Source organism: Peromyscus leucopus, chromosome 14 (genome assembly GCF_004664715.2).
Source record: "Peromyscus leucopus breed LL Stock chromosome 14, UCI_PerLeu_2.1, whole genome shotgun sequence".
NCBI lineage: Eukaryota > Metazoa > Chordata > Mammalia > Rodentia > Cricetidae > Peromyscus > Peromyscus leucopus.
The window spans coordinates 87130667-87153794 of NC_051075.1; the positions used below are offsets into that span (position 1 = coordinate 87130667).

At 37.6% G+C, this 23128-nt stretch overlaps 1 protein-coding gene across 2 annotated transcripts in view; it reads left to right on the top strand.

Moving 5' to 3' along the window:
- The window catches only part of Tinag (tubulointerstitial nephritis antigen), a 110070-nt gene that overhangs the window by 41506 nt on the left and 45436 nt on the right, over nt 1-23128 (top strand). For both annotated transcript variants that reach the window (XM_028864907.2, XM_028864916.2), the window contains exons 7-9: nt 717-897; nt 9925-9970; nt 12777-12900. In XM_028864907.2, the coding sequence (XP_028720740.1) occupies nt 717-897; nt 9925-9970; nt 12777-12900 (351 nt within the window). The remainder of the gene's footprint in view (nt 1-716; nt 898-9924; nt 9971-12776; nt 12901-23128) is intronic.

The window sequence follows — 23128 nt, forward strand, 5'->3', positions numbered from 1 at the left end:
TTCTCTCTCAGCAGTCACTACTTGCTGATAGTTCTTTGTCTAGGGGTATGGCCATTTTGGTATTGAATTTATATATATATAATTACATGTTTTTATTTCTATACTATCTACTTCTCTATTCAGCAAGGTAATGTTAAATTTGGAGTCAAATATTTTGGAGCCAAATAACTTGTGTGTTCAGTTTCAAAATCGATCAATAATAGTTTAATTTTTATATAATATAGAACTTAGAACTTCTTGCTTTATAAATTTCAATGCTATATGAATATTATACTGTTTCCCCCGCAGTATCATGAACTAGGCACATATTCAATGAAACCTTAAGAAAAAGGATAGTGTAGTAGAAATGTCAAAAAAAAATCGATCTATTCTAAAAGTGAAGTTTTCAGAATATTCCATCAGCAATAATCAAATAAATGTCTTCATATTAACCTGGATTTATGGCAGGATACTTTTCATCTTCAGGAAATTACATGCCAAGTATATAATTATTTATGAAGAGTGGATCAAAGTAAGAGTTAAATATCATAATTAAATAGTAAAAGGAGAGAAGATTATAGTATCATTAAGCTGCTGTGTTATGTAGTTATCTGGCAGTTTAGAGTTATGCAGGTGAAGAAAAAGGAAAACCCACAAATGTTTAGTTCAGTAAACTTGACTATAGATACTACGGCATTTTCCTGAATACTATCCTCTTTTTTTCTTATTACTCTTAGACTGGTATCTCATGCATGCTACCCACTTTTCAAGGACCAAAACACTACCAACAATATCTGTGCTATGGCAAGTAGATCAGATGGGCGGGGAAAACGCCATGCCACTAAGCTATGCCCCAACAGCTATGAGAAATCCAACAGAATCTACCAGTGTTCTCCTCCATACAGAGTCTCTTCAAATGTAAGTCTAAGCATCAAGAAATAACAAGGATGCCATTCTCAAACTATATAGCTCTGCTGTTATTCATACTATTTTAAAATTATTATAGACTAACAAATGTCTTTACAGATGTACTTTTCTATTTATAGCTACATTTATTTATGTATGGTATGTGTGTGTGTACATGCGTGCGTGCGTGTGTCTGTCTGTCTGTCTGTCTGCCAGGATGAGTGTACTTCACTTGTATCTGGAAATCAGAGAACAACTTGGCAAGAACTGGTTCTCTCCTTCCATCATGTTGGTCCTGGAGATGGTGCTCAGGTCATCAGGCTTGGTGGCATACACCTGAATCTCTGAAATACCCACTTTATCTCCCTAACCTGTTCACATACAGTTGATGCTATTCTTAAAGCGTCCATTAAAAACTTGCATTTTGATCAATTATGGTACAATGTAATTGTTATAGCAAAAATGAAAGCGTTTGGCCTAAATTGTAAAATGCCTCCCAAAAGAAAGTTGTTTTTTTTTTTTTTTTTTTTTTTTTTTTTTTTTTAGCTCCAGCCATCTTTATTTATACATCAAAAACAAGCATGCTTTTCCATAATAACAAACATGTTTTTTCCATCCTCCATTAATCCCCAGCAAAAACAAATATGTCAAATGTGTTTTTCCCAACTTTAACATCAAAACATCTTTAAACCCAAAACAACAGTTATCATTTTGCTGGCTTGGCCAAATATCGAGTTGGGTACATCCTGTCTTTACAAAACTAAAAGGTAATTGACATAGGCACACATTTTCAAGAACAACAATATCATTCAAAATATATTTACAGAAATAGGGGTGATCTGCCTCCGATCCTGTCAGCTCTGAATCAGAACAGCTCCAGGCTCTTTCAGACAGCTGGCTTCCCCAGACAAAAAACCTGAGAAGCATCAGCTCCCAAAGAATTTTAGGGGAAAATATTGGAGAAAAATTGGGTTTCCAGGAATGATCACATCTGTTCCATGCAAGATTGACAAAATGACACTAAATCCACCAAGAGAATCATCAATATCATGAGAGAGAAGAGAGAATGCAGGCTGCGTGGTCCCAGCAGTATCCTGCAGTATCCTTAAGTCCACTGGTCCTTGCCGAGTGAGACTGTCCCTGTGGGCTTTTACCTCATCTGGACCTGTTGGACAAGCACTCATATACTGGTCCAAAACTAGACCGCAGGGCTCCCAACAGAGAATCATTGGTCTGAGGGCATATAATCAACCCAATATGGCAGGAATTTAACAAAGTTGGTCATATTGCTCCCACAGTCAAGAAGCAAGGGTAGATGAATGCTAACACCCAGCTGCTTTCTCCTTTTTTCCTTTTTATTTATCCTTGGACCTTAGGCCATAGGATGGTGCCACCCAATTTCAGAGCTGGTCTCAGTTCAACTTCTCTGGAAATGTCCTTACAGATATGCCCCAAACTGTATCTCATAGGTGATTCCAAACTTGGTTAACTTGACAATGAAAATGAACCCTCACAGCCCCTATTATCCAACATGACAGATTTCTACTCAACTGCCACTTGTATGTTCAAGAGATACTTTTGAGTCATATTACATTTGCCCTCATCGTTACTCCTTCCACATTAAAAGCCTTTCTTCTGAGTTCAGTGCCACCCTTTTTTTCTCCTACTGTCTTCTGGCCACAGCTGGGTTTCTTTCTTTTTTTTTTTTCTTTTCTTTTTTTTTGAAAAAGAAAATATAACTTAAGATATTTGAAAAAAACAAGGTGAATACAGGTTCAAAAATAATTAAGATACATTTTCCTAAGGCTACCTAGAATTAGGCTTTAAAGAATTCTACCATTTCAAGTTTACCACTAGTTACTAGATACCAATTTACAAACAAGATATTCACTTTTTTTGTTCCTTTATCAAGAGAAAAATCTACCTTCAGACTATGAGGGTGGTGATGGGGAGGGACTAAAAAACAAGATTCAAACAATCCCATGTAAATATCATATTTTTCAAATGGAAGAACTCCAAACTGCACTAGAAGTTCTAATCACTAAGACACTTTCCATTGAAATGATTTAAGTACAAATACATGGCACCAAGGTTTAGGCCTAATATAGGCCTGACAACCAAGTCCTTGTTTTCTGGAAGAAAGGCCTCAAAAGTCTCACTCAATTCCACATAACAATGCTTCAAAGATCAATTAGGTTTTCATTTCCTTAATATTTTTGTTTTTGACTTCTAATCTTAAAGACTAGATTAAAACTTAGCTCAATTCCCAGAAGGCATTGCTTCCCTTTGCTCTATGAAAGAGTCCACCAAGACCTCTTCCTCAAAACCATCTAGCCCCCAGCCTCCAGCCTGTGCTTGTGATGCATCTTTCTCAACATCCTGAAAAGGTAATGTAGGTAAAATATGCTCATAAACATTAAAACTAATTATTAGAAAGACGTAACTAGCTTTATAATTTAAGTTTTAAAACATAAATACTTGCAGCTTGATCTGCACTGACAATGATTGTGGAGCCTAGAATTCAACATTTACAAATTCTCATTCACACACACAAAACACACTATTATCACACAACTTGTGTCTTGAGAGAATCTTCTGCTTTTTAAATCTTTGGCCTCCCAGTCAATCCCAAGTTCAACCAACTTTAACTAAAACTTCACTCAGAGTTTCACCAAGCTTTTCACCCACACATTAATGCTTGTCGTATCTTTCATCAACTGTCAAAATCTGAAGCCTGTAAACCATGTGCAACATCTTAAGCCAGTAAAGCACCAAAATAAAAAAAAAAATTTAAAAACCCACCAAAAATCACTTTTCATAATGATTAACATAGAAGCACAAAATATCGACCATAAGTCAGGAAGCAATTACCTGGACAGATACAATGTCCACTGTTGAAAGAATTTTTCTTCAATTTAAATGTCTTTTCTCATCTCTAAAGAAACCTTAAAGTGCTAACTTTACTTATATAAAGCAAGCAAATTCTTCAAGTAATTTGCTACGCCAATTTTTATCAGCCTAAACAAGGAACTAAAAATAGCAAGTGAAGTGAAAAGGGCAGAACACCCGACCGGTTCCACACAGGTATACACTCCGGAGAATGTCACCTACCATCCCGCCTTTCTTCACTGCACTGCACAAGCTAACAGATTAAGTATCTGTTTTCTTACATTAACTCCCTAGGATTTGCTAAGGTTTTTGCAAGTCACTAGGTAACACATACAGTCCTAAGGAAATAATGTCACTTAAAAATCAGCACACTAATTAAAGCGAGCTTGTGTGTGTCTACTGCCTTAAACTAAAAGTGAGGCATCACTTACAAACTGTGACGAGCCGCCCTCCACTGGCTGGCTCACTACTCCTGCCCCTCGGCTGCTTTTTCAAGGAAGTATACATTAACCAGATGGCGATTGAGGTGCTTGCTGTATTCCTTTTCCTTTCTGAAAGACGGATCACAGAAAATACAAACAAACTCTCCCTTGGTTATTTTAACTGCCAACCCCTCCTTCCCACTTTTTGAACTTGCTTCTTGTGGCACTGGCCGAGCCCCATGCAGCCCAGAATCATCACTTCCCTTGGACATATTATCACTCAGGTCACTTCCATCATGGCTGTGGATGCCTTCGTCTTCATCAATGTCCGGTGACTCGTTTTCAGCCAAAGTGATAGGAGGTGAGGCCGTTACGGTTGGTGATGGGACAGGAGGCAATGGTGACGCCGGTTCGGGTGCTGAGGCTTTCACAGGGACACTGTCTGGGTTCTGCTCAGTGTCCACTTCCATTTCACAAAGCCCAGCTGAACCAGTCTGACACTTAGCATGTAACGTTTCACCACCTGACCCATTTGAGTTTTGTTCCGAGGATAAGACACTGGTAGATTCCTTGGGAGCAGCAAGCGTAGCTAGACTCTTGCCAGCTTCCTCTGTTCCCACTTTCTTGATAGGGGCCATTTTATTTCCTTCCCCATCAGAGCCAATTTCTTGGTCCTTGGGTGTCTCGTCTCCTCTTGAGTTTCCCTTTGGAAGATCCTGTGCACGCCTGCTTCCCTTCAGGAGCTGGCTATCTCTAACAGGCACTAAGCCAACTTCAATAAGGACTTGCTCCTGCCGCACCACCTCACTCGCATGCCCGACCTCTCCTTGGTACTCTCTTTTCGGGAGAAGACCTTTTGGTGACTGGTTTCACTTGAAGAGGTGGCTCCATGACAGCAGGAGGCTCCTTCTGAACAGAGCCCATGTGAGGAGGCCCTGTCTGAGCAACCTCCACCTGAGCATGGTCCAAAGGTCAAAGCAGCCTCTTCTGACAATGTCCCCACTGAGACTCCATGGGAGGAGGCGGCCCCATCTAATCAGGCTCCATGGGAGGAGGCAGCCCATCTGATCAGGCTCCATGGGAGGAGGCGGCTCCTCTGAGCAGGCTCCATGGGAGGAGGAGGCTCCATCTGAGTAAGCTCCATGGGAAGAGGCTGCTCCATCTTTGGAGGCTCCATGGGAGGAGGCGGCTCCATCTGATCAGGCTCCATGGGAGGAGGTGGCTCCCTCTGAGGAGGCCCCAGGGGAGAAGGCAGCTCCATCTGAGCAGGCCCAGTCTGAGCAATACCCATGTGAGAAGGAAGCCAGGGCTGAGTAGAGCCTGTAGGGGTGACCACCACCTGAGTGAGCGCAGGACGGAAGAGACCTCCTCCTGAGCCAGCTCCATGGAAGGAGGCTCTGCCGGAGCCATCTCCTTCTGCGTCTCCCGAGCAGGTCTGCTACCTTTCTTACTTGATTTACCTTTTTGAGGTTTCTTCTTTGCACCTTTTTTAATGGAAGTATTTTGCTTTTTATTGTCCCCTTAGTCTCCTCCGTCTTGCTGTCATCCTTTGGCACCTCGGTACTATTTTTGGATTTGCTTTCCATCTTTTTTTTTTTTCTTTTTTGTCACTGGTTCCTCGTTCACAGGCTCATCTGATGGATGGGCTTCAGCATCCACCTTTCTTTTGTTCTTCTTGGCTTTACTGACTTTTTCTTTATTATTTCCTGTATGTACATCTATGTGTTTCGTCTCTGCTGCCTTAGTCTCCGTCACGGATTTCCGAGTTCTGGTAGTTACCTGGACCACTGAGGCATTGCCACAAGACTTCTTCTCTTTTGAAACATCCTTTTTCTCTAGATATTAGGATAGCTACACCAGCTTGTTTCTTAGGTCCATTTGCTTGGAAAGCCTTTTCCCAGCCCTTTACTCGGAGGTAGTGTCTGTCTTTGAAGTTAAATTGTGTTTCTTGTATGCAATAGATGGATGGATCCTGTTTTCTTATCCATTCTGTTAGCCTGCGTCTTTTTATAGGTGAGTTGAGACCATTGATATTGATGAATATTAATGACCAGTGATTGTTAATTCCTGTTATTTTCTGTGGTTGTGTTGTGTTGTCCTTCTTTGGTGTATATTGGTGTGGGATTATCTATTGCCTGAGTTTTCATGGATGTGTTTAGCTTCTTTGGGTTGAATTTTCCCTTCTAGTGCTTTCTGTAGGGCTGGGTTTGTGGACAGGTATTGATTAAATCTGGTTTTATCCTGGAATATTTTGTTTACTCCGCCTATGGTGATTGAGAGTTTTGCTGGGTATAATAGTCCGGGTTGGCATCCGTGGTCTCTTAGTGTCTGCATGAGATTTGTTCATGATCTTCTAGCTTTCATAGTCTCTATTGAGTAGTCTGGTGTTATTCTGATGGGTTTACCTTTATATGTTACTTGGTCTTTTTCCTTTGCGGCTCTTAATACTTTTTCTTTGTTCTGTGTGTTTAGTGTTTTGATTATTATGTGGCGAGGGGACTTTTTTTTTGGATCCAGCCTATTCGGTGTTCTGTACGCTTCTTGTATCTTCATAGGTATTTCTTTCTTTAGGTTAGGAAAGTTTTCTTCTATGATTTTGTTGAATATATTTTCTGTGCCTTTGAGTTGGTATTCTTCTCCTTCTTCTATCCCTATTATTCTTAGGTTTGGTCTTTTCATGGTGTCCCAAATTTCCTGGACGTTTTGTGTTACGACTTTTTTGTCTTTAGTGTTTTCTTTGACTGACGAATCTATTTTCTCTATCATGTCTTCAGTGTCAGAGATTCTCTGTTCCATCTCTTGCAATCGGTTGGTTATGCTTGTTTCTGTAGTTCCTGTTCGTTTAGTCAGGATTTCTATTTCCAGCATTCCCTCAGCATGTGTTTTCTTTATTGTCTCAAATTCATTTTTCAGATCTTGGAATGTTTCTTTCATCTGTTTAATTGCTTTTTCTTGGCTTGATTTGATTTCTTCCCATTTTTTGTTCGTTTTTTCTTCCATTTCTTTAAGGGAGTTTTTTATTTCCTCTTTAATGGAGTTTTTCATTTCCTCTTTAAGGGAAGTTTTTATTTCCTCTTTAAGGGAGTTTTTCATTTCCTCTTTAAGGAAAGTTTTTATTTCCTCTTTGAGGGCATGTTTTATTTCTTCTTTAAGGGCCTCTATCATCTTCTTAAGTCATTTTTAGGGTTGATTTCTTCTGTTTCTTCTGTCATGGTATGTTTAGGTCTTGCAGGTGTAGTATCACTAGGTTCTGATGTTGCCATATAGGTCTTTATGTTGTTGCCTGTTTTTTGCACTGGCGTCTACTCATCTCTTCCTCTGTGCGGTGCAGGTGGTGTCTGTGTCTGAGAGTGCCTCTCTTGTTCTAATTTTTAGTCTTGGTTTAGTAGGGGTTCTTGGTTAAATTGGTGCTATTGGGCTGTTTCTTCAGGGACAGCTGATTTCAGTCGGTGAATTATATACTTATGATTCTGGTGATCTGGTTTGGTGCTGGGTAGCGCCTTCTTCTGTGTTCCCAGGTCACGTTTTGTTCATTTGTCGACTCCTCAGCTGATATTGTTTCTTCAGACTTCAAACTGTAGGCATCTGAATCCTCTCCCAGATGGGTTTCAGCTGAGCAGGGTAGTCTCACCAACACCTCCAAGTTGTTGGGTTTCACAGGATCAGCAGTTGGGCCCTGGGTTGTCCTCAGACAGAGTGTTCAGATTCGCTCGGCTCCGACCCACGGAGACAGCCTCCTCCCCAGACGTTGGGGCCAGGGGCGTCCCTGCTCCAAGCTGGTCTGCCTGTCTCCATCCTCGGGCCTGTCCACCTCCGTGGTCTGCCACCACAGGCCTACCTGCGTCTGCTTGTCTCCACCGCCGGGCCTGTACGTCCCCGTCAGCCGCTGCTGGGTCCGTCTGCCTCCTGCTATTAATTCTTAATGGTTGTGGTCCTGTCGATCCAAACTATCTCTCTACTGGACTCATCAGCACCTTTCTTCTCCTCCTAGCCACTAGCTTGTGAAGTACCGATCACCGCCATCTTCCCCCTCCTCCAAGGCAAGGTCTCTCATGGGGAGTCAACAGAGCCTGGTACATTCAGTTGAGTCAGGTCCAAGCCCCTCCTTCCTGCACCAAGGCTGCACAAAGTGTCTCATTCCATTCTCATACTAAGACGTGAGGGGAAAGGGGGTCCACTTGTGTATTCTAAGAAAGCCTTTGTGACTAACCTTTAGAAGGAGCCTGGTTCTGTTAGTGTGCTCCACAGCCTGGAGACCCTGTGGAGTACCAAGGAAAGGGCTCTCCAGGGGATGGGACACACTCGGTTGCTAAAGCGCGTGCCTCAAGAAAGTTTTTAATTATGCTTTATAAAGTATGTATGTGAATGAAACTGACAATTCACAGCTAAGCCACTACCTGTTGGTGGCAATAGTTCATTTTATTGCTCTCGTGCTTTAGCCCATAATACAAGCAAAGCTCACTATAGTGAGAAAAAGATCCTCTTAGACTCCAGCTTGTCATGCTTAGTGCTCACCCAGTTTTTACCCAATCTCATCAGAGTTATCTGGACTCATTTAAGAAATACATGAATCTTTGGTTACCACCAGTTCTTTTGAGATTATAATCAAATGTTTTTATCCTGGTGTACTGGCCTTTTATTTGTAGTTGACCTAGAACTTAAAGAAGTTAATATCTTGCCATTATTTAAACCTCTACTCACCTATAATGATCTTATTAAATGAGATCATTCTCTATTGCCTACATGGATCATACCTTCTCAAACTTCTTTACTGATATAGGAAATAATTTCTCTGACTCAAATGGGTACTCCTCTTTCCACCTAAGGAAACATCAAGCAAGGGTTCAGACCTGTGGCAAAACTTCCTAATGTTTTCTTTGACCTCCAAGTGGTATTAATGTCTTTATATTAACCTGGATTTACAGTAGGATACTGTTGATCTTCAGGAAATTTCATGCCAAGTGTATAATTATTTACCAAAAATACATTGGAATTAGAGTTAGAAATCATAATGAAATAGTAAAAGGAGGGGAGACTACAGTTTGATTCAGCTACTGTGTTATGCAGTTGTTTTCTGATTTTATCAATGGTCCTTTATGCTTGTCCCTATAATAGAACATATTATATGATCCTGAAGTTAGCTGTTCCTTTGTCTACCTACACACCATCATGTAACTACCTTAAGGATTATGAAGCATCAAAATTTGTTTCTACCAGACTTTGTAATGCATACTTTGTGCTAAATGTGCAGGGAAGAATGACTGACTGACTGACTGACTGACTGACTGACATGGATGATGAATGAATGAACTGTCTTCCTACTCAGGGGACACCAAGGGCAAAATAGCAGTATTTATAATGAAGTTGTAGAACCTCGCTCATCAGTTGTTTGGTGTAGCTGCTCTTATGATCAAAAGATCGAAGGTGACATGAATATTTACTTGCTCAATCTTCTAATTGATCTTTACTATTTTACTTTATTACCATGAAAAGTTACTATAATTTTCTCTACTTCAAAATTATTGTCATACAAATCAGTAAAGCAAATGGGATTATCATGGTTTTAGCAAGTTCATCACTGTAGTATGGTGCACATGACCATTTCAAAGAAGGACTACAGGGTACCACAAGTGGCCAAGTCACTGAGGATTGCACTCCAGCTCATATTAGACACCAGACGTCAGCCACACTATTTCTCACTGATTCTCATTGATACTTTTCATTCCAGGAAACTGAAATTATGAGAGAAATCATACAAAATGGACCAGTTCAAGGTAATATCAGATGAAATGTCATTTTCAGTTATGAATTTCTATAATTTCTATATTAAACAACATTGCATAATATGACATCAAGGGAGCGTAATAAAAAAGAAAATCTTAGGCATCTTCATAAGGGTCAACACTTCTAGCCTGTGCAATCACAGATTGGCTCACCAAAGCATATCAACAGCTTCAATTTTACTTTATGAAGATAAACTTGTTTATTAGTTGAACTCTTAAATACTAACAACACATTTAAGGAAAGCTGGCCAAGTCTCTCCAGAGTTATTATGGACCACCTGACAGGCACACATGACTTGTAGTGATTAATTCAATGGAGTGCACATTATCCTTGGTCACCTGTAAGAATCACACATAAGGTTATTTAATCACTTTCCATTTAGATGGCTTTAGGAGTACATTGACAAAAAAGCAATGAACATTACTAGAAACAAAGATAGTTTCCCTTTTATACTAGGTCAAAGAAAATCAAACAAACTAGGATGGCTTTTGTGTTTTACAAAACCATTATTTTAATTTGACTTATTTTGTAAATTTGTTGTTGGTAGTAAAGTATTATTAAATAAAAAAATCATACAGTGGTATGCTAGATATAGATTTTGACATTAGGGTATATCTGATCCTTTTTCTTTATTGGAATCTGTCTTGTATCAAAAATGTTGATAAAGATAAATTCACAAAATGTATTTTCTGTATAACATTTTCTATGAAGTGCATGGGGAAACAAACCCAATGAGGTGTGAAATGGGAATTCAAGTAGTTCTCACAAAAGGCCTGAGAATAGCATCAATATAGTGGGACATAAATTAAAAACACTTGCTATGTATTTGATGAACTATTGGTTAGTATTTTTCCTTTATTTCTGAATGCTGATATCTAATTAGTATTGATATAGGAAGAATCATGGATTTTAATATTTTTGTTGAAGTTATTTATCAAAAAATCGAAGCTTATACTAAACATATCCTAAATTTAATTTTAAAAGATCTTAGAACTTTGCATCCAATAGATAAGGCTCTTTTTTTCTTAAGCGTGTGAAATTTGTTGGCAGTTATAACTGAGAATTCATGTGTAATTTTACTATGTGCTTTGTCTAGTGGTGTCTATGAGACAAATATGAAAGACAGAAGAAATTTTAATTAAAGACCAAACTCACAACCCACACTTTGACATTTTCTTCTTAAATGATTTTGGCAATTCATTAGATAATGCATTTGGCTTAAATCATTCTGAATTTCCAAACCATTGTAATGCTATTCCCCAACCTCTACTCTTAATCAAAATAAGTTTGGATCTGATTTTTTTTTTTTTATGTTGTGGAAAACTGAGATTTACTTTGTGGCCATATATTATTTTTGTGAATTTCAGATAACAAATTAGAAATAGAAAAACTTCAAGGCCATAAAATAAAAAATAAAATCAGTGAGCTCTTATTTTGGAATTGTTGAGAAGACATCTCCCACCAGCCTTAGCCACAGTCAAGATAAAACATGCACCAGGACTTCTGTCTTTTGTCCTCACCCATCTTACAGTTGTGTGCAATAGTTTACTGTGTGCAGCTTCCCAAGACTCAGAGTGCAGAACAGGTTCTTGCACACTTGCAAGCTTGTAGATTCATCTGCTTTGGTTTCATGTCAGAGACTGAAGGAAGATGGTATCTTTGTGTTACTCATGTTGGCTTCTTGCCCTTTGCTTTAGTTGACAATGTTTTATATCAGTCATAATGCATTTTGTCCATGGTATTTAAAGTAGAGCTGAGTGGTAAGAGTTGAAAGAGTCAGTAGTTACATAGAAAGGAAAATCACTGGGAATATCTTCTTATTTTTGTGAATGAAAAGAATGCTACTTGGTTCTTGCTGTAGATGCAATTTGATTGCCCGTTAGCTGTAGCCTGGTTTAACTTATAGCATTTCTGTCAGCCTCGGGACAAAAAAAATTGTCAACTGGATTACATGTTGAATAAATAACACTGTGGGTATTTCTCTAAAACCTGCAGAAAGCATAACTTTACACAGGGTACAATCTAAAAATTCTTAAAACTCTGTGGGGTGTGTGTTTTATAGTGAGTAAAGGAGACTCAACTTCCAATGACACTTACAACCCCCAAAGGCCTTGAATGCTAAAGAACGAAGCTAAAAACAGAACATGAAAAGCCACATTTCCCTTTCCAGCATGAGCTTCACTGTGGGATCTAGCAAATGCCAGTGACCTTAATTCTGACTTCACTTAAAACACATGTTGTGTTAAGATAGATAAGCTTCCTTCTTAGCTATCATATTCATATCTAGTTCCAATTTAAAAAAAAAAAAACAACAACTTCAGAACATGCCTCCTGAAAGAGAAGTTTAAAGCTTTCAACCTGAATTGCACAAGTCCTTCCACAAAGCACCACATGGAATAGCAAAGTAATCTAAGAGAAGGAATGAAGGAGGATTTATGAAGCATAGGTTATGGTTTGTAAAAAGTACAACACCGACTCAGCTCTCCAGAGCAGAAAGGATGAAGTCCTGCCAGAATATTCTTTTGTGCATGATTTTTCTTTTATTAGAACCCAACAAAGAAAGGTTTGAAAGACATTTTAAATGTAAAATATGTACATAAGTAATATTCTAAATAGTATAATTTTTTTTTTAAGGAATAGGAAAAGTTTGTAACCAATTGATAAGAAGAAAATGAGGTTTCTGTCTCCTTAGACCCCACTCCTCACAACTTAACCATTGATTGTTCTGGGAGCACTCTGAGGTTTTGAAGAAGCATTTTAGTAACGGTGCTGTTTATCCTTTTGGGTTTATTTCAGCCATAATGCAAGTCCATGAAGATTTCTTCTACTATAAGACAGGGATATACAGACATGTTATCAGCACAAATGAAGAATCAGAAAAATATAGAAAACTTCGGACACATGCAGTCAAACTCACTGGGTAAGGCAATTACTTTAAATCTTTATTTTTTTTTTAATTTTTGGAAAATGAAGTCAAGAACAAGAGGAAATAGCTATATAGCATTGATTGATTGATTGACTCTTCTTGAGTATTCAATCATATTTTCTTTGAGCCTGTATCTGCTGTCTCCAGCTTGCCTTGGATAACTCATTTTCATCTGTACATTCGGTGTTTGCCTTTTCATCAATAAATTTAGAAATGTAATTTCCTATATCTGTACTCCCCTCTGACTAGCATTTCCTATTTTTCCAGTTCATTTCCTTCTCTATCTTGGCATTCAACAGCTCTTTGTATGTTATAATAAATTATTCATTCAATTTGACCCAAATTCAACTGATCCCCTTCTAAACCTACATATACTTACTTAGTTATGACCCCACAGTAAGTCTTTATATCTACCCTTACATATACAGTTCAGTGATCTGAGATCTTTAGAGGAACAGAACAGATAGGATGAACATGTGAGAATGTATTCATTAGACTTATGTAAAGATAATAACTATAGTTTTCTTGCACCTGAAAGGCTGACAACCCAGTAGCTCCTTGGTCCTTGAGGCTGGGTGCCTCAGCACTTGGAATAGACACCCAGTGACGGTCTTGCCTCAGAGAGAACAAGAATTCGGTAGTTATTCAGTCCACAAGGCTGAGTACTTTAGCAGTCCCGGTCTGGTCCCCCAAACTTGAAAGGTCCCTGGAGAGCTGGCTCTCAGTCAGTAATGGAGTCTAGATGCTGGTTCTGATATCAGCAATGGAATTGGCACTAGCAGCAGCAACATGATAAGTCAACTCAGCAGCAAATGGGAGAGCTGGGCAGACAAGAGAGAGGACAAAAGGTGATAGTCTTCCTTCTGTCATGACCTCTCCTTTGAAATCAGGGCTGCCACTGAAGGTGCTGTCTACACTTGGATGGCCTTTCTGTATCAATAAAATAATTAGGATAATTCCTCAGGTAAGGCTCCCTACTCAAGATGATTCTAATTTGTGGCAAGTTGACATTAAAACCAACCATCATTATACCCTTGATTCTTCTTCCTTGCCTTAATCTTTATGTTATCTCATAAAAAATGTTGATTTTACTTTTATATCATTGTATAATGCTAAGTTTTAACGAGATGTCTTATGCTACCAGGAAATTGCATACTAAACCGCTATTCTCTTTGTTTTCTCATTTTTCAAAATTAGTATCTCAAAACTCTGGATGCTCTTTGCTGCTCTTAAGTGATAATCACATGTTGGACATCCCTGGAAAGTCTGAAATCATTAGAACACATTTCCTGGCATCACCAGTGCCACTGTCAGCATTTGTTGTCTTTATCTTGCAGAACAGACACAGTAACTGTGTGTTGTTCTCCCTCAATTCCTCTCCCTGCAGCATGCCCCCAACCCCTTACATGTATTCAAGGACTCATTGAGGAGTTTTGTCTATTTCTTCTCAGGATTTTGATTTCATTTGAGTAATGCTCTTATATCTCAGTTCTCAACTTTAAGAACAAAACCTTTACTCTTAGCTCAACTTCTTTCCAGTTTCCTAATGTTCCCTCTCTCAGCACTGATGCCTTTGCAAACTGCCTGAACTCAATGTCCTCAAGGCTTCCTCCCCAAGTTTTTCTTAAACTTACCAAGGAAGTAATACCAAGTATGGTCTCACATTCATTCACCCCATTACCTTTTAAAAATGCTTATTTCGAGGCTATCAGTTTTTCCATCTTGCTAAGACTATGTGTCAGACTCATCTCTTGCTTATTCCTCCCCCGTGATGTGTCTGTACTTGTTGAAATCCGTTAAGTTTCTTTTCTCTTCTTGTTCTGGCTTTTGTTGTAGTTGTCAAACCGTGGCCTCAGGTCTTGCTCTTATCTCCCTGCTTCTCTCTCCTGTTCTCTGGTAAATTTCATACTCCCTGAACTCCTTCTGGCTTTCAGTACCAGCTGGCATCAGTTACATGATATTCTCAGGTTAGATCTCTCTCTTGAACTCCAGATGTGTATATTCTGTGCTCTAAGCAACATCTCCCCATGCACAAGATGGATGCTTCAAACTTAGCACTTTCAAATCAGGGCTCTCCAGCTTCCTCTTTCTCTGTGCAGCCTATCACAACAATGCCCCACTCCTGGTACCAACTTCTATCTTATTTGGGTTTTTATTGCTATGAAGAGACACCATGACCATGGCAACTCTTATAAAGAAAATATTTACTTGAGGGTGGCTCGCTTATGGTTTCAGAGGTTCAGTCCATTGTCATCATGAAGGGGAGCATGGTTCCTTGCAGGCAGACATGGTACTGGAGCTGAGAGTGCTACAGGAAGTCAAATTGACAGTCATGTTGGGGGAAGCTTAAGCAAAAAAGACCTCATAGCCTGCCCTCACAGTGACATACTTCCTCTAAGAAGGTCATACCTCTTAATAGTGCCACTCCCATTCGGGGCCGTCTTCTTTCAAACCACCACAACCATCCACCCACATATTCTGGCTGGAAACCTTGGAATTATCCTTTTTTCCTCTCCTCACAACCCACTTTGAGTATATTACAACATCTCTGATCTTGCCTAAGTGCCATGTATTTTGTAGTTGGATTAGTCATAGGTCTTCTAGCTTTTGCTTTTTCCACTGTGTTTTCAACATAGAAACCAGGGTTTCCCTGTAGAACATTATTCAGATCTAGTTGCTCATGTGCTTAGAACACAACAGTGATTTTCCATTTCCCTCAGAGCAAATGTAAAGTTCTTTGCAAGGATTTTGTAAAAGTCTGTCTTGCCTGCTACACAACCACAGCCACCAGCATTCTGATGTCAAATTCTATTCACTTATACTCTCCTCCCATCTAAAATGCCTTTCTACCAAATATCCAATCTCTTGCTGTGTATACCTTTACTTTATCCACTCAAATTCACCTGGTCATTGTGGCTTCTCTGAATATCCTTTGGAACCCACTATTTACTCAATTTTCCATTAATTCTGCTTCTCCTTACATGCCACTGTTTCTCTATAGTTTCATATAACTATAACTTTCCATCTTAGTGAATGATTTAATAATCCCTTCTTGTTGATCATGTATCATCTAGATTGAAGCTTCCTGAGACCAGGTCTCTTTGTACAATGACTTTATATTACCAAATCACTTAATACAGTGTTAATTTGTGATACACATTTAATACATTTTTTTCTATTGAAAAGTGACCTTTTTAGCTTCTGTTCTTATCTAGTTCTCAGTTGCTGTTATTAATCTTTAAGTAGGGTAATTCTTAGTTTAAAAATAAGATAGGAAGAAACTGGAGAAGAAAACCAAGGCAGTACTCAGCTTTGGTTCAGTTTTGTGGATATTGGACCCATGATCACAAGACCTTTCTGTTTCTTCTTTCCCAAAGGCTTGTCTTGTTCTGATATCAGTTTAAACAAAGCTAAATGAGCCTTGTGCTACATCTCCTGCAGGGGTTTGATACCCTGGGATACTCTTTACCTGCCTTCTTTGAATTACCTTGCTACAGTTTTTAGTCATTACTTCTAGATGACTGCTGGGATTATGGTTTTGATTCTGATCTCTGATGGGTGGTTTGGGAAGGGAGTAGTGTCTGCAAATGGCCTCACTATAAAGATCTTGAGAGAAATTTCTGTAAAGTCCAACTTACTTTCAAAAGTGAATTTTGATATTCAGGTTTAGTGAGGAAGGGGTTGAATCGAGGGCCATCTCTCAATATCCAGTCTTATTTGACATAGCAAAAATGAGTTTTTCCATTATTCCTTAAAGTTATGTTTTTTATTATGACTGCTTCACTCACTAAAGATAGGGGGGAAAAGGCACTGACGCTTAAAGTTTGTTTCTTTAGTCTTAATCATGTATTGAATTTTCGGGAATCGAATGCACTATAAGTTGATGCATCAGGGATTGTGTACTGTGTCATTGTGATGGAAGATTTAATTCTGCTTCAGTTCTGCACTCCATCAGTTTGAAAGTTCACTTTTCTAATCTTCATCGGTGTATTTCACATCCATTTTTGTCTTGTCTGGTGATACCCTTGGTCTAGAAAAACTTCCTTATAACACGTTACGTGGTAGATGGATTTTTTTTTCTTTCGGAGCCCTCTGATTTGTGGAACTGCTCACTGTCTGTTTCTACTGCTTGGGTAGCCAGGACGCTCCTGTTAGATTCACTATCATTCTCACTCAGGTTGTGATTGGAAGATGTTTACATGTGTTTCCATTGCAATACTGCCATTGTTTGTATATTACTTGTCTTAACTTTGTTGGCCACAGTAATGTGTTCACTTTCATAAGCTCCTGGAATTTGGAACCTTTGAAATATATATCTTCCTTCTGTGATAATTAACAAAACTAGCTTTGTTGGTAAGAATATATCTATTTTTAACAAATGTTTTAGGTCATCTTGGGCATTGTTTAGTGCTCCAGAGCAGTAGATTTTAATTCCTTTCTTTACCAGCAATTCCTTATTTGGTAATTGCTATGTTCAAGAGATAAATGGTTCAGTGAGTTAGAGAATAATCAAGTAGTTCAAGAAAGTTAATGTCCCTTATCTGAAGAGCTCAATATACTTTTGTGAAGTACCTAACAAATTTATCTCAACAAATTGTTTGGTGTCCTTTGTGTAGAATTCAAAGCTATTAGATTTAATTTACTTGAACAAATGAACTTGAGCTTATAGTAAGTGCTTAGCATTAGGGAACAAAAGCTAAAATAATGTGTAGTCTCATTTTTCAGTAATTTAGAGTTTTGATGGTTAATTCCTATTGTCATTTCTAGTGGATTAGAAATACCTAGGAAATTAACGAGGCACACTTTTGAGTGTGTCTGTAAGCACTTTCCAGAGTGGATCTACTGAAGTACCTGTATGACCTGCCTTTAATGTGGGTAGCACCATCCTATGGGGGAAAGTAGAGAGCTTGTGGGGTACCAGCATTTTTCTTTCTGTGCTTCCTGACTCATCAGGATATGAGCAAGTTCCCCCAATGGCAAGTATGAGCCAATTCTGCTGCTATGCCTTGGCCCCCAAGATCAACTGTATCTTCTAAAGCCATAACTCAATATATAACTTTCTTCCTTTAAGCTGCTTTTTGTTAAACATTTGGTATCAGTAATGAAAAAGTAGCTAACACAGAATGTGAGGCAGATACATCCATGACCAATTCTACCAGGTCTTCCTATGTATAAAGCACAGGATAGTGATGGACACATATAAATAAATCTAGAATTCTTCTTTTCTAACACTCGTATTCTTGTCTCTCTCTTTTTATCTCACAAACCTTTCTTGATCCTGTTTGTGGATGCTGTATTGAATAAAAATACTTTATCTTTAGACAGTGTTGTTTCCTTTACTGACAATTAGAAAATATTACTGACAAAACTAAGGAGTCCCTTTGGTTTTAAGACGAATCCTAGTTTTTAAGATGTTTAAACATGAAAACACCACATCTAAGAAACAAAAAATACACTGAGTTTTTTTTTTTCATTCCAACCCATGCTCCTTATGTCAAAATCACACAGCTCCATCATGGTTTGTCCATATCTCTGAGATTTCTTTTACCCTCAGTCCAGAGTTAGCAATGCATTGCATGCAGTGCTATTTATTTTGAAAATGAATCTCAAGAATCACTAATAGAATTCAGTGAGGAAATTGACTGTTTAAAATTCTAGGTAATTATAGTAAAAAAAGTGACAAATATTTACCTTCCCTAATGTCCTCTCTGTAGAACAGAATTTTACAGAACTCCAGTCTATGTATCACCAAAAAAGAATAATTTTTCAAGTCAATGTTTCATTATGTTTAACCAATGCCTTACCTATCACATTTTCTGAACAAATGGTTAATTGCTGGGGTTTGATCCATGAGTGGAACAGAGAAAGATTCTGGCCCTCATCAAATTGAAAGCCTGATAATAGTTAAATAACTGTTAGAAAACTAAAATTATATTTTGTAAGGGCCAGAATACAGATACTAAGTCTTTTTGTGTAGAGTCGGTAGTATGAAGATTTTTCCTTTGTAACTTATGAACATTAAGTAATTCCCCCAGTGAGGAGAGGGGACAAGCTGTAGTAATAAGAAGGCTGTAAGGAAACAAATTTATGATAGTCAAAGAAAGGCAGAGTGGAGTATTTGCAGTTTCCTAAGTGGATTGTAATTACTGCTTTTTAAATTAATTTGAATACCCACTCACAAATATCCCAGTAACTTCTGCTGCAAAAATGATAGAAATTTGTCATCATTCCAGTAATCATCAGAAAGAATAATTGGAACAAATATATTATATGGCTTTAAAATAGGGAGTTTTACCAATGTATTCAACAGACATTAAAAGATAACCTTTAGTACTGTATGGACTGGGTGTTCATAGTACTGTGCTGAGTGCTAGGCACACTGAGCAAAAATCTAAAACAGCCCTTTCACTCATGCTTTAGGTAAATATTAAACAAAAATGGGTAAAATGTAGACATAGGGGACATAATACATAAATTTATAAGATGGAATGTAATAAGCACAATCTAGTCTTGATCAGAAAACTGTCCTTTGGGAATTACATTGAAGCTTAAACTTATGGTTTATATAGTCACAGTCTTAGGAACAGGTTGTTTAAAGTCGCTTTGATTAGTGGTGTACAGACTTTACCAAGAATACTGAGAAGAATGTGCTTGTTCAATTGCAGAATGCAAGAATGTATGTCATTTTGAAGATTTTAGTTAAGATTCTGAGGAGGAAAGGAAAGTTACTAAAGGTTTTGATGGGAAAACATATATTTTACTTGTATTTTTAAAAGATTGCTCCATGAAGACCATAATGTAAAAAGGCAAACTTGGATGCTCCAAGTAAGAGATAATAATTCAGACCTTATAAATTGATAGAGTAACTGGAGAGGCATAGCAGACAGAGAAATACTTAATAGCAGACAGAGAAATACTTAAGAACTTAGTCAGTAGAAATGGTACACTTCCAATACAACAAAATCAAAGATAGGGTCAGAATGAGCCAGGCTTAGAATTGTAGCTGCAGGTATTGGCTGTAGAGTTATGTCACCCAATGAGATAGAGAAAAGGAATCTATTGTTGGCCCTCTCTTCTTACTGTTTGGAATGCTTTTAAGGTGAAAAAAAAATACAGATGAGGGCTAGGGATGCAGCTCAGTGGTACAGCATTCACTTAGTAGATGTGAAGTCTTGGCTTTGATCCTTGACATCCCCACCCACCACGATATAAAGATAAATGACAGAGTAAGCGAGTGGATTTATTGATCTTATGACAGAAAATCAATATAACCTGAAGATGGATAGTATTAAAAATAATAAAAAAGCATTGAAACTAAGGTGTGCGGAATCCAATGCTTGATGAACTAAGAAAGTTCAAAGTGATGGAGCAGGAAAAGCTGATATGGAGGTGGCAGGGTAGAGAGGCAGAGTGATACTGAGATTTCTTAGAAACTTAGAAAGCTGAAAAGGGTTGGAATCCAAAGACTACTTGAGTCTTTTTGGGGCCTTGTGATAACTCTGCTGTGTCAGACCAGTAACTGAGGACAGAACAAATTGTTTTAGTGCTTAAGGTAGTGGTATCTTGAAGAATGGTTCTTTCATCTCTATGGAGTATAAGATTAGGTTATCTATAGAAGAGGTTCAGATTGCATTGTCAGTAATTTGAGGGGAATAAGAATTACTGGTAATGGGCTTCTAGATGTTTAGGAGACAAAGGAACCCAAAGAATCAAGAAGGGGTTGCCATGTACTATCTCGCCCTCCTGTTGTGGTGAGCAACTGCTTGGATTAAAGACAAATGCAAACAGGAAGGTGTAGTTGAGTTCATCAAGTACTAATGGCATTAGAGATGGGTGCCATTAAAGAGTCAGAAAAATCAAGTGTTTAGGATGTGAACATCCATGTGCTATAAGTACTACAGAAATTTTAATGAAATAGGAAAGAAGAAGATTCAGGGATTTAGAGAAAGCAGAAAAATTAGTGGGCTAGAAGCCATGATAATTCTACTCTCAGTGATTTCGTGATTCTCTGATTTCTTGCTAAATTTTAAAAGCAATTATGAGAAAGTATCATATAATAAATAGTATTCTACAGGTCAAAGATAGTCTTACTGAGTTACTAAATATCATGATTTTCTACAATAGGTGCTCAACTGTATTGCCATACCAGTTGTGTACTCTGTGGTCAGAAGCTGTCTATCTATGTGTATGTCTGTCTTAATTAGAGTTTTTGGTACTGTGAAGAGACACCATGATCATGGCAACTCTTATAAGGAAAAGATTTCATTGGAGTGGCTTGCCTACAGTTTCAGAGGTTTAGTCCATTATTATCATGGTGGAGAGTATAGAGGCATACAGGCAGACGTGTTGCTGGCTACATCTTGATTAGAAGGCAGCAGGAAATGGTCTATGAAACTGAGTGAAGCTTAAGCAAAAGAGAGTTCAAAGCATGTTCAAAGAGTTCAGTGACACACTTCCTTCAACAAGGCCATACCTACATCAACATTGCCACACCTTCCAATAGTGCCATTTCCTATGAGTTTATGGGGGCCAAATACATTCAAACTACCCCTCTGTCTGTCTATCTATCTATCTATCTATCTATCTATCTATCTATCTATCTATCTATCTATCTATCTATTTCTATCCTCTATGTATCTATTATCTATCAGCTATCATTCTATCATCTATATCTACATATATATTTTCTATTAATCATTTATTATCTATCTATATACCTATCTATCATCTATCAATATCTACCATCTACCTATGTATTATTTGTCATCTGTCTATGCATCTATTATCATATAAGATACTTACTCACTAACATATCACAAAAATAATACTTTGGGGTTGATTTACTAGTGTCTTGTCTCAGATTTTTCACACATGTAAATTCCAAAGATTTCCTGAACATAAATTATTATTTACAGTGATTATAAAATCAGTTGACATAGTTTTATTAGGGCCACTAAATTTTTGCCAACATGTTATTTTTACCTCTATCTTTTAAAATAACAATTTAAGGCTAAACTTGAATTTTCTGACAATGTTATGTTTAATGCTTATACAATTCATAAATTCTGAGTAGGTGGTTTAATTAGATTTTTTGATGCAGATTTAAGATAGTTTCATGAACATTGGATGATGATTTATTAAATGCATATAGATGTGTAATTGTAATAATTAGTACAGACAGCAAAAATTATTTAATTTGTGTGTTAAGATGACTTTCAAATGCAAAATAGTTCTTTCTTATTCTTTAATTTTAATGGGAATGAGAAAATATATTTGATTTTAAAAATATTCTTTGATTCTTGGAAGAAAATTTGATCAGAGACAGATTTAATATTTTTGAAGTCTTATGTGTATTTACAACACATTTGAAACTTATATATAACTGCACAAGATATAATATTAGTATATGTTATATATAATAAAATATATTCAGGTATATTTTTTAAAATAGTGTTTACTGTTTATGATAATTGAAATAAGAAGGAGATATTTTACTTTATGGACCTTATCATTCTTGGATTTTTATAATTTGCAAGATACATCCCTAATTCAAGAACTAATGCAATAGGTAACATTGCAAAACTTGGGCTTGTGTTATGTAATCCTGTGTCAGTCAGCAACCCTTTATTATATTATATATTATATCAATTTTGTTATTTAATTTCCATATACAGTAACTCATAGCTTAAAATCTCTTAAAAAGCTTAAAAACCTTTAATGTTTGTTTATAAAAGCCTATTATGATCAATCCATGTGAGTCTATTTAATGGGTAATAAGAATTTATTAAGATACAAATTGAGGAAATACACTTACAAATACAGAATGGAGTAGACAGCCGAAGTCGTCCTCTGATCTGACAGGGAGCAAATCCACCTCGCAGGCAGGAACGGGGAACAGGGCATGTGACCCTTCTCCCCCTCCTCTCCTTCGAACCCTGTAACCCAAAGTCATGGGCGGAGCAAATATCACACAAAGGCAATGTCTAAAGTGTTAAAAAAATTAGTGACATTTAAAAAGGGAGATAGCTTCCATTCATGGATAGGAATTAGAATATATTATTATATAAACACAGTTTAAAGAAAAACATGAAGATTATTGAATGTGTATTAAATCATTTGGAGATTCTAGAGCTCATGAGCCAAAATAAAATCACATCATTCTCTCCTTTTGTATATGTTGATCGTTCCCAAGCCTTAAGCTTCACCTATTTTTGGTTCTTGT